Source organism: Archocentrus centrarchus, unplaced genomic scaffold (assembly GCF_007364275.1).
Source record: "Archocentrus centrarchus isolate MPI-CPG fArcCen1 unplaced genomic scaffold, fArcCen1 scaffold_63_ctg1, whole genome shotgun sequence".
Taxonomy (NCBI): Eukaryota; Metazoa; Chordata; class Actinopteri; order Cichliformes; family Cichlidae; genus Archocentrus; species Archocentrus centrarchus.
In genome coordinates, this window is record NW_022060280.1 from 1,104,376 (window position 1) to 1,117,679 (window position 13,304).

At 40.0% G+C, this 13,304-nt stretch overlaps 1 protein-coding gene across 1 annotated transcript; it reads left to right on the top strand.

Moving 5' to 3' along the window:
• The first annotated feature begins 6,136 nt into the window (after window positions 1-6,136).
• On the top strand, window positions 6,137-11,798 carry LOC115777647 (DNA ligase 1-like). Its single transcript, XM_030725577.1, has 3 exons — window positions 6,137-6,728; window positions 10,992-11,302; window positions 11,415-11,798. The coding sequence occupies exons 1-3, from the start codon at window positions 6,137-6,139 to the stop codon at window positions 11,796-11,798; spliced, it is 1,287 nt and encodes a 428-aa protein (XP_030581437.1).
• Window positions 11,799-13,304: the final 1,506 nt, after the last annotated feature.

Here is a 13,304-nt window from a genome sequence, read left to right on the forward strand (position 1 = left end):
TTATGAACAAAATGATAACACTTAAGGGTAAATTGAAGGAAATAAGTATTAAATAATAAGTAGTAGCTGAAGCAATGATTAAATAATTAAATTTAACAGAGAAATAGAGAGAGGACAGACAAAGAGGCCAGTAGTTGCAAGACTGACCTTCACAATCTCTGAGAAATATGTAATATGAAATATGTTTGCCCTTATGTGCATCCTTGACGGTTTAGCCAAAACATGTATGTCTATATCTAAGGAGCATGAATAGATGTCATGGCGCCCTGTTACTAAGTAGAATAAAACTGCCATGTCATTATTAGGGAAAGGTCAGGGCGAGTAGACGTTTCCTCTTTCAGGGCGCTTTCACCGCTGATTGAAAGAAGCTTGTGCCAAGAGGCTGGGACCAGCCACTGGACCAGTGAGGAAAGGGCAAGTCTAACTGTTTTTATGGGCTGTGATTTTCTGAACTGAAGGAGTCCATGTGCATGTAAAAAAAATCCAATTTAAAACAGTAATAGGAGGTGGTTAGTTTGTCCATCCATCCATCCATCCATCCATCCATTCTCCTCTGCTTATCCTGTTCAGGGTCGCGGGGGGCTGGAGCCTATCCCAGCTGTCATAGGGCAAGAGGCAGGGTACACCCTGTACAGGTCGCCAGCCTGTCGCAGGGCTAACACAGAGAGACAGACAAGCATTCATACTCACATTCATACCTATTGGCAATTTAGAGTGACCAGTTAACTTAACCCCAGTAACTTCATGTGTTTGGACTGTGGGAGGAAACTGGAGTACCCGGAGGAAACCCACGCAGACATGGGGAGAACATGCAAACTCCATACAGCGAGAGGCCATTACTCGTGATATTACTCATTACTCTGATTTAAGAAGTTCTTGTACTCAGCCCCACAAATCTTAGAAACATGGTGTCAAACCAGATACTTACTGTGGATGGCATTACTTTGGCCTCCAGTAACACTGTGAGAAATCTTGGAGTCATTTTTGAGCAGGATATGTCCTTCAATGCACATATTAAGCAAATATGTAGGACTGCTTTTTTGCATTTGTGCAATATTTCTAAAATTAGAAACATCCTGTCTCAGACTGATGCTGAAAAGCTAATTCATGCATTTATTACTTCTAGGCTGGACTATTGTAATTCATTATTATCAGGCTGTCCTAAAAGCTCCCTGAAAAGCCTTCAGCTGATCCAAAATGCTGCAGCTAGAGTACTGACAGGGACTAGAAAGAGAGAGCAGATTTCTGCCATATTGGCTTCTCTTCATTGGCTCCCTGTTAAATCTAGAATAGAATTTAAAATCCTTCTCCTCACATACAAGGTCTTGAATAATCAGGCACCATCTTATCTCAAAGACCTTATAGTCCCGTATCACCCCAACAGAGCACTTCGCTCTCAGACTGCTGGCTTACTTGTGGTGCCTATAGCAGCATAACCACCTCTTAGTTATGCTGCTATAGGCCTAGGCTGCTGGGGGGTTACCATAATGTTTCTTTTCATTCACCTTAATTACTTTGTTTATGCTTCATTCTGTATTTAATCATTAATTATTATTAATCTCTGGCGCTCTTCCACAGCATGTCTTTTTCTCTCTCCCCTCAGCCCCAACTGGTCACAGCAGATGACTGCCCCTGGGAACATTTTGAGCTGATCTCTCCTAATAAGGTGTGCCCATAGTAATAAATTATTACCCCAGCTTCATCTGTGCTCTGTGCAGGAGCGCAGCTATATACTTACTGAGGTGTATGCACGCACACACACACACACACACACACACACACACACACACACACACACACACACACACACACACACACACACACACACACACACACGCGCGCACACACGGCACCCCTATGCACCCACTTTTTGTGCCACTGGCCCTGTGAAAGGGCATTTTCTAAAGCAGGTGAAAGTGTTTCAAACCAAAGAAACCTCCTGAAGCCCAGCACTGTGGCAAAGCTGTTATTTCTAAATAAAAACGAATAAATAAAATGTCCCTAGTAAGCACAGTTACAAGCCAAGTAACACAATCACATTCACATCACAACTCTCTCCCCAATTTATTTCCACTTTCCATCTTGTCCCCAGCATTGTATCATAAAGACAGACACCATTAGTAAGTTCAGGATTTATTTATTACATCACAAAAATCCTTTATTCTGTTCCAAGTTTCATGCACCGAAACCTTGGTGTGATTATAATCAGTCTGCCTGTTTTACATTGACTGTCCACTTGATGGCGCAGAAGAGCAAATGAACCATGGGTTCACTGATTGAATGGAAAGCTTCAAGGCTTCTGAAGCTTCATCTCATCATCACTACTGTTTACCTCAAAATCACTGCTTGTTCCACAAGCCTTGAGTGTGGCCTTCTGCTTAGTCTGATGAGGCAGAGCAAATTAATTTCCTGTTTCCTGTGGAGGTATTTTGTAGTTTTTCTCCCCCTTCAGCTACAGCCTTCACAAACCAAAGAAGACTCCCCGGAAAACATCATTGCCCACTAGTGGCAAAAGAAAACATCTTCCCACCCATTTTCCACCCGGCTACACTTGCAATGCATAAAAAACTTGGCAGCTAATTGGAGTCTAGTAATGAGCAAAGCAAGTCTTTGGGAAACACTAAAACATTCAAAGCAGTTGTCTCTAGTATTTATATTTATATTTAATATATATTTATATTTAATATATATTTATTTATATTTAATATATCTAGTATTTATATCTCTCACATATTGTAGTTCCATGGCTCAGGCTTCCTTTTAAGGTAGACTTTTGCTTCAGTTGGTGATTTGTCTGCTGGAGTTATTCATTAATGGCTGATCCATGCTGAATTTGTCTTCCAGCTTTCACCACTCTGTTTTTCAGATCTGGGAAATCGAGGACCAGAAGACACTCTGGAGTCTTTTATTTAGCACTCCTGGAAGAACCCTTTTGAGAGGAGAAGTGTTACACCTGTTTGCAACCCCTGCTCGCCATGCTGTGGTAGTGCAAGAGTTTCTTGGAGAGTTTTAATTAGCAATTAAGGCTTAATTGCTAATTATTTATGCCTGGGGCTGGCTTTAGGGGAACACTGCTTCTTATGTGTATGCTCTATGGGCTGTCATTTTTAGCTGCCAATTCCATAGGCACTGATGCACCGTCATACCATCAGAGATGCAGGCTTTTGAACTGAGCACTGATAACAAGCCTGATGGTCCCTCTCCTCTTTAGTCCGGAGGATGTGTCATCCATATTTTCCAAAAATAATTTCAAATTTTGATTTGTCTGACTACAGAACAGTTTTCCATTTGGCTTCAGTCCATTTTAAATGGGCTTTTGCTCAGAGAAGACAGCAGCATTTCTGGATAGTGGTCACATATGGCTTCTTCTTTAAATGATAGTGCTTTAACCTTATTTGTGGATGGCACAGTGAACTGTGTTCACAGACAGTGATTTTGGGAAGTGTTCCTGAGCCCATGCAGTCATTTCCATGACAGAATCATTCCTGTGTTTAATGTAGTGGTGCCTCAGGGCGTGAAGATCACAGGCATCCAGTATTGATTTTTGGCCTTGTTCCTTTCACACACAGATTTCTCCAGATTCTCAGAATCTTTTGATGATATTATGCACTGTAGCTGATGTGATATTCACAGTCTTTGCAACTTTATGTTTGGGAACATTACTCTGAAACTGTTCCACAATTTGTAGATGCAGTTATGAGATTTGCAAATCATTGCATTCTGTTTTTATTTACATTTACACAGCATCCCTAATTTTTTATTTTTATTTTTTACATTTTTTCAATTGTGGTAGTACTTTTTAATAGAAATATTTTAAACTGTGGGACTTTTTCTGTATTTCTATAAGGTAAAATTAAAAAAAAGTCCAATCTTTATTAGTACTGACACTTGCTTGATGTTCATCAAAATCCATAGTTGGGTTTGATTCACTGAAACACTTTGAGTGTGTCAGCACTGCTATTTATAACTCAAATAGACTGTGTGTGTGTTACTGTTACAAACTCTTTTAACTCTTAGGGAATTAAGAAAATAATAATGTGCACTCTTTGCTGAATATGTGTCAGCAATACTTGTATTTAAGAAAAGTCTAATTTTTTACTGCAAATTTTTATCACAATGTAACAAAGTTATATTAAAGTCTTGCACATTGTAGCCTTGTCTTTGATATGTGATATCATCAGTGATTCAAAATAAAGAATATCACCAAGATTGTGTTGATTTTTTTTATGCTTTTGATATTTCATCTGCATTTTTTGTGGCACAACAAAATGCACAATGACGCTTCTGTCTAACTAAAGAAGCAGCTGACAGAGCCTGTAATTAACCTTCATTTTTTTTACCCTCTGGACCAGACGGCTTGGAGACATTAAGCTGGCTGTAGTGTCATGTTCTACAGACATCAAGTCCTCTTCTTCTCTTTATATAGTCCCATACAACAGTTCACTGAAGAGATGCTAACAGTCACAGCCACTAGTGGAAGACACTGTACTTTTGAATAATATAATTAAAATGAATGGTATGGGTGGATTAAAACAAGCTTGAAGTGGAGATAATGATTTGATCTGTTCAAAGGAGCAAAATGTTTTGGCCAGCAGAGATACTCTCACTGTGGAGGATAGAATAAGTCCAGCAAGGGAGTGACTGCTATGTGCTAAAAAAAGAAAAAGAAAAAAAAAAGCCAACCTGAAGATCAGCTAAAAGGATTTAAAGATATTTAAATGCCCATGAACTGACTAATTAACAGGAGCAGTCCTGAATGTTAACTGAAATACATCAAAAGAATTCATATTTTTTCTCTGAGGTGGCTGTAGTGGACGCACCAGTTTACATCTGAATTGTGAAAGCAAATATTTTCTGAATGAGATTCTCAGTGCCCTCAACTCATTTACTTAATAAATGTAAAAAGAAATAATCTAACACCTTCAGATTCCATGTTTGTGTATTCCCTATAACACCTGGGTTTGGTTATTTAAGGTAATCATTTGTTTTTGATGATAACTATCCACTGCTTGTGGGTATCACCAGTTAACACAGGTGTGTTTCCTGAATTTTGATCATGAAGTCTTTAATCTCATTGAACTTCAGACACACTGACAGTCACTGCAGTTCTATTATAAGACGCTGCAAGTGCTCTAAACTTACGATGGTATGTGTTTCATGTGGAGGCAGGTCATAGCTTTACTTAAATAAACAGCACTTACAATCACCTGGAAACAAAAAATATCAACTTGGTTCCTTATTACATTTTTGCTTTCCTTTTTCAATCTTCACTCATACACTGCTCACTGTCCATCACCCCCTCATTTTAAATCACGTCATTCAATTTTAAATCAGATAAGTTACCCTAACAGTAAAAACAAGCCTTCAGCAGCCCAGCTGTCTGAGCTGATGAAAAATAAGGCACATTTGCTTACTTCATACAAAATAATGGCACAACTTTATATTGAGGACAGCTACCCATGTTAATCTGTGATTATCACTGGGTAATATGGTTGTGTTTCCTAAATCAGCAGCAGGTGTTAAACAACTGACAGAGTGAACAAGATGTATGCAGGTAACACAAGTATTTCCTGGTTCCTGGTGAGCCTGGTTCTGCCGCAGGTTTCTTCCTCTTTAACCCTCTGAACTTGTTCGTTTTTACTACCCTTTCAGCTTGTTTGTGGACAAAAATGGCCACTAACAAACAGAGGGCATAATTTTTTACATTTTTCTTGTTTTTTGATTTTTTTTTTGCATAACGTTTTTTAACTAACATCAGTTCTTCATGTAAATGTAAAATGTTCATTCCTTTTTTATTTATTAACCCTTCAAATGCCAGCTTGTTTGAACAATGCACTCGTTGGCAAATTACCTCAAAACTGAATACTTTATATATTCTCAGTACTATGGGATTCTCTTGTATTATCAAAAGTACAGCCTGAGATATGTAACTGATTAATAAGAACACTGATTATTATGCATTAATATATTTTTGCAGACAAGGCAAAATTGAAAAAACTCCCTTTCAGCTTGTTCGTGGCCAAAAATGGCCACCTCATGTTTATATTCTAGAAATGTTCTAAAATTAACATTTTTAACAGATTTTCACACTTTCACAGAAGAAAACATGAGAAGGCAGAACTCTGAAGCACCTACGATGTCAGACGCACAAAGACCACAGAAACGAAACATGCTGGAATCCCAGAAAAAGGCAGAAGATTTTAACGGTGAAAGGAGGGGTGATGCTGGTTATATGGCGTACAAATCGGAAGAATGGTGCCGGTACTATCCCAGTGAATACAAAAAAGCGACAAAGGTACATATTAACTGTCTCAAGATGAAACTGGAGGCATCTGAGAATAAACTAAAAGAACTTCAGAAATGTTACTTTAGCACCAATAATTCAGGGAACATAGACAATCTGATAACCCAACTGGCCGAATCTGAGAAGAAAGTAAATGAGCTCGAAGCCAACAAAACAATTTTAGAGAATACCATTAATGATCTGAAAGAAAAGCATCATACGCTTGCAATGGATTCCTACAACTACAAAACTGATTCAGAGATCACCATTAATAACCTGAAGAAACAACTGGCAGAGGCTTGTTTACCACAAAACCTGCAGGAACAAAGTAGCCAACCTGCTGCAGAACTGAGTGCAGAGCCTTCCTGCCGAGCCACGAAGGCTTCACAGACTGACTTCAAATCTGCCAAAATGGCTGACCTTGAGCTCAAGTGTGGCAAACAACATGTTTCACAACTTGATTTTTTAAATTAGCATCAGTCCTTGTCATTAGAAGCAACATTTGATTCAAACTATAAATTTTAACCTTTTAAATCCCAGTTATATCATGTAGTCCTAATAATTTATAAAATGAGAAAATTATAAATTAAACTTTTTTTTACCAAATAACACATGCAACCTGATTTATTTTTTTAACCTTCATTGCAGCTAAATGCATGTCAATTATCAGCAGTATCATTGATTTGTATGAATCATTACTTTTTGTGCAGTGATGAAAAAAACCTAAAAACTCCCTCTCAGCTTGTTTGTGGCCAAAAATGGCCACCTCCTTTTTATGTTCTAAAATGCTCTAAAATAAATATTTTTTAACTGATTTTCTCATTTTCAAAAATTGAATTTTAAAATTTGCATCAGTCCTTGTCATTAAAACTAAAATTTCATTCAAACGCAGAATTTTAACCCTTTAAATCCCAGTTATATCATATTACTGCTATAGGCTTCCTATATTCCCCGTCGCTGACTGCTGGTTGCCTGGGGTTTGTGCACAAAAGAAGCACATTCTTCCCTCACTTGGGCGTGTAGGATACTGCCATGTTAGTTTTGTGAAAACTAACATGGCAGTCTTTCCTTTTGTGAAAGGAAAGACAGCACAGAATCTTGTGCTGTCACAGTTGGAGGAGGTGGGGAGGTAGCTCTGGTTTGTTTCTCCTTGATTGTACCAACCAGAGCCAGTTGTCTTCTGAGGAGTTTCAAGAAAAATGAAGTAAAGATGTTTTCACATGTGACAGTGTGTCCTTGTAGCTCCCGTCAGTTGGAATGTGACCCTCATTCCATGGTTAACTTCCCAAATCAGAATTCCAATGTAGGCTCTCATCTCCACTTCATCCACATCCTCCCAAACCTCACACCTCCTCCTCCCATGCAGGTTTGTGTGGGTGCACAGAAGATGAATGATCTCTTCTGTGACAAACAGGTCAAAGGCAGACTTCAAGTTGCTGATGTGGGCAATTGCATACAAGGTGGGCCCTGGGGTGAGACCAGCAGGTACTTGATTGTAGTGCAGGGTCTCTTCAGCAGTGGGAAACCACATAAGTTTCCAATCATGAGACATCCACTGATCCAACTGCTGTGTCTGTATTGTCCTCACTCCCTAAAGAAGTAGAATCAGGCACTGGCTGGTACTCTTCATCATCAGTGCTGATGCTGTCAACCTCTGAGGAAGGTGTGCCCTCATCTTCAGGAGTTGATGTGTCTTCAAGTACAGAGGATTTCTCCCCATCTTCGCTCTTTGAGCACATTACATAGTCACGTGCTTGAAGCAGTGAATATGACCTTCTTGCTGGAGAAAATATGATCTTGAAGCTGCTAAGTTTACTTCTGGCAGCAGTCTTTGCTGCACCTGCACAAACTCCGGGACAGATTACAAACAGTGCCAGAGGTTGTTGTTGTTGTTTACCCTGCAGCTGCAACTTTGAACTCTGCAAGATGGCCAGTGAATTTTTTTATAACTTTTTTTAGAGGTTAGATATTTGGGTGTGGTATTTTTTTTAATGAAAAGAACAAAGCTACAAGTGCTTTGAACATGTGCATCAAAGCCAAGTTTACCTGGGAAACTCAAAGCTGAATAGCTGGTAACTTGGAGGTCATAATCTATTTCAGTCTGTCTTTCAAATACATATTTCTGCTAGAATGTCACATAAAGGAATAATTATTTTCATGCACACACACAAAAAATTATGTGACATCACTCCTATGTCAAAATTGTGTGATTTATTTGCTCCACTGGAGTGTAGTACTGTAAGCCATCATACGCCCCATTGGAAACTAAGAATATTACATAAAATTGCCTGCTCAGCCAAAAATTAATAAATTATCTAATCTGGTAGAAACTGTTAAAAATTACAAATTCCATGTCTTGGGTTTAGAATGAAAGCAGTTGTGCCCAAAATGCATGCTTTTATGTTGCATATAACAAGAGATTTAAAAATGTAGTTTCAATGGGTTTTAATGGGCCAAAAGTGGCCACGATAGAGCCAAGAGGAACAATTTAATGTATACACTACATTATTGACATATTTCAGTAGCTGAAGTTGAAAATTTAAAAATCTGAATGAAATCTAGACCCTTGTAAAATTTTATTCCATATGCATTAACACAGTTAAAATGGTTAAAAAAAGAGAGTGAAGTGGCCACAAATGGCCAGCATAGAGCTCAGAGGCTCTTTAAAGGGAGTTTTTCCTTCCAAATGTTGCCAAGGGTTTTCTCTGTAATTATTGTAAGGTCCTTACCTTACAGTATAAGGCGACTGCTTGTTGTGATTTGGTGCTATATAAATAAAATCTAATTTAATCCAAATTAGGGTGTAATCTCTTGGGATAATAAGAGATTACACCCTAATTGTCATGACATGGTGACAATTTGGTGGGACATGATTTTTGCCAAAGTCTCAAGAATCAGAGTTTACTGTTAATCTATTGGCATGATTTGTTCTTTCCATGGCCATATATGTATAGTAATACTACTGTATATTCAATTAATGATCATTCAGACTCAACACCCTAAACAATCAGTCAAACCACAATAGTCTGCCAAAGCACAATAGGAAACTGAATCAATAATAACAATGTTCTTCTGTACCATATCAGTGTCCGGAGATGACTGCGGTATAAAGAACTGCCTGGCTTTTCTGAGCCTTTATGTTTCTGCAGTGTTGCTCTCCTGATTCACGCTGCCTTATATCAGACAGCCCGCCGTGCGCACTCAACATACTCGCCGACAAATGTTACAGTCTGCTTTAAACACATCCCCACTGACGCTGTTCAGCCATGGATGTGCGTCTTCACACTCATGTCTGTATCTCTGCATACGTTCTCGTTTCTGGGGACGTGGTGGAGCGTCGGGTGTAGTAGCGGACATTTTTAAAAGGCGCGAGTGTGTGGCCTCTGTCGCTAGGAAACGGTGACAGCAGCACCCATAGACATTTGTCTATGGCAGCGTCAGCTGGCAACACCGGTCCGTAGTAGGCTGGGGGTCCTAAGAGGATCCACGACAATTTTGCTGGCCTTAGTATTTTCCTGTATTTTATGCTTAATTGTTACATTTAGCGTTGATTTGTGTGTGACAGACATGAGTATTGGACATTTTTAAAAATATGGAACAAATCGCGTCCCGTATCGGTTCCACACGGGACGCAACATTTAATTGCCAAATAAAGGACGATTCCGTATTTTACGGGTGGCAACCCTACTCTTGATTTTTTATTTTTTTTCCACTAAACACTCTTCTTCTACTTTGGTTAGGCTTGTTAAAGAACCAATTATTGAGTGTTATGGTTTGATTTTGTTTTTTACTATATTCTGGTAGAGTGGTTTTCATAGTGGCAATTCAGCATATACTACAAAATAAAGGCCCTTCCTTACAGTTGGTCTGTTGGCATTTTATTTTGAAAGGAATAAAGAATCACATCAAAGAGATTCATTCCAGAGCACGTCAGAGACATATGAAGAGATGATGTCATCAGTCTTTGATCTTAGAAGGTATAAATAGGCTCAGCATTCAGACAAAGTTAGTAATCGCCGACGAAACACAAAACAAGACGGTTGTCAGACTCAAAGCAATCAGACGCTTAAAAACACAGAAGAAAACATGAGAAGGCAGAACTCTGAAGCACGTACGATGTTAGATGCACAAAGACCACAGAAACGAAACATGCCGGAATCCCAGAAAAAGGCAGAAGATTTTAACGGTGAAAGGAGGGGTGATGCTGGTTATATGTCGTACAAATCGGAAGAATGGTGCCGGTACTATCCCAGTGAATACAAAAAAGCGACAAAGGTACATATTAACTGTCTCAAGATGAAACTGGAGGCATCTGAGAATAAACTAAAAGAACTTCAGAAATGTTACTTTAGCACCAATAATTCAGGGAACATAGACAATCTGATAACCCAACTGGCCGAATCTGAGAAGAAAGTAAATGAGCTCGAAGCCAACAAAACAATTTTAGAGAATACCATTAATGATCTGAAAGAAAAGCATCATACGCTTGCAATGGATTCCTACAACTACAAAACTGATTCAGAGATCACCATTAATAACCTGAAGAAACAACTGGCAGAGGCTTGTTTACCACAAAACCTGCAGGAACAAAGTAGCCAACCTGCTGCAGAACTGAGTGCAGAGCCTTCCTGCCGAGCCACGAAGGCTTCACAGACTGACTTCAAATCTGCCAAAATGGCTGACCTTGAGCTCAAGTGTGGCAAACAACAAGCGCAGAACCAACAGCTCCAACAGCAGCTCCAGGAATCTCAGAGACAACTGGAGGAGCAGGCAATTCAACACAGACAGGAGCGAGAGAAATTCCAGTCTGAAATGAATGAGGTAAAATCCCTGCTCGCTAACTACAAGGACCTTCATGCTTTCTACCTAAAAATCATGAAGGAGGAGAATGAAGAAAAGAGCAGCATGGGAACTCGACTGGAAAAAGCAGAGGCAGAGAAGGAATTACTGCCGCAGACTGTGGAGCCTCTGCAGAAAAAGCAAGGCACAGAGCAAGGAAAGGAAGGAAAAGTGGACTTGGTGCCTGCAGACTTCCTTGTCTCTGCAGGAGCCTGCCGAAGAGAAGCAAGGCAGGGAGCAAGGAAAGGAAGGAAAAGTGGACTGGGTGCTGCAGACTTCCTTGTCTCTGCAGGAGCCTGCTAAAGAGAAGCATGGGAACTCGACTGGAAAGAAAGGAAAAGTGGACTTGGTGCTGCAGACTTCCTTGTCTCTCCAGGAGCCTGCCGAAGAGAAGCAAGGCATGGAGCAAGGAAAGGAAGGAAAAGTGGACTTGGTGCCGCAGACTTCCTTGTCTTTGCAGGAGCCTGCTAAAGAGAAGCAAGGCACGGAGCAAGAAAAGGCAGGAAAAGGAGACTCACTGCTGGAAACTGTGAGATCTTTGCAGGAGTCTTTGAAAACAAAACAAGGAAATGAGAAGATCCTCATCGCCAAGCTGGAGAAGCTTGAGGAACAACCCAAACAGAAGAAGAAGAAGCGCAATTGGCTGCTTAGGCTCTTCAACAGAAACAAGTCCTAAAAATCTGATTTTTTTGTCCTAAAAATCACATTTATACACAGCTAAATATGTCAGTGAACGTCTCAGTGGTACGGTAACAAATCATTCCTTTTTTCCATCACGCCCCCCCAACCAGCCACGGCAGATGGCTGCCCCTCCCTGAGCCTGGTTCTGCTGGAGGTTTCTTCCTGTTAAAGGGAGTTTTTCCTCCCCACTGTCGCCAAGGGCTTGCTCAGAGGGGATCTTCTGATTGTTGGGGGGGCTCTTTAAACCAACCACTGATCAGATCACTGGCATTAAATTTCAGACTCAGCAAATATGTAAACGGATGACTCCTCACAATCATGACATTACACTGTCATGATGTCAGGAATCATCCATTTAAAACATCTTTGCTAAGTCACGTTTGGTTATTTATAAATATGACTTTTAGGACCCTGAGACCAAATTTAATAAAAAAATAAATAAATTAAAAAAAATTCAAAGTATCTGTGTGAATGTTTTCATATATACTGTAAAAAATGTCCTGTTTTATGGTAAAATACCGGCAGCTGTGGTTGCCAGAACTTCACTATTAAAAATATGGTACAATACAATGAGAAATGACACCTGGCTGGCTTGCATTTTACAACCAACAACTGCTTCTGGTTAATTAAGAAGAAAATAACAGATAAAGCCCAGTGCACTCAAAGACACACTGTTAAACTTTAAAAAAACTTTTTTGCGAAAAAGTTTTAACTGATCCAATCACTCTTCCACCCCTTTCACATTCCGTGGCCCGGATCCGGGCCGTCACGCAGCATTTTTAAATATACAGTCAAATTTCTCCGTCCCTGTGTGGTCAAAAGACACATGCGACACATCAAAAGAAAGCTACGGCTCTCCTCTTTCCAACCATGTATGCCATTCCCAGGCACAACAATCACAGCATATACAGCACAGGGTATTTTAAACTAATACCCGAAACTAGTAATTTGACTTCCCTACGAAGGCTTGTCTCGAGACCAAATCTTCATAATTCCCCACAAATTTGGCATCATTCTGTCCATAACAGTCCAGTGAATATAATCCAATACATCCATGAGGTCAAAAACAGGAGTCGCATCCACAAGGGCACCAAAAACAGAGCCTAAACTTTTCTTGAAAAAACGTAAACACACTTTGTTGCCGACTTTAGCTGATGTAGCCCCTGCTTTACCCTAGCTTTACGCTTCAAGATGGCAGCCCGGAGTCTTAGGCTTTCATTGACACCTAACTAGACACCTAGATTGACACCTAACTAGAAACCACACCCCAGCAGCCCCAATGACTTCAGGGCCATAGCACTCACCTCTGTGGTGATGAAATGCTTTGAGAGACTCATCAAGACATTCATCACCTCCTCACTGCCCACCACCCTCGACCCACTACAGTTCGCATACCGGCCAGACAGATCCACAGATGACGCCATAACCTTCCTCCTCCACAAGACCCTTTCGCACATAGACACCGGTAAGGGGAACTATGTGAGAGTGCTGTTTGTAGATT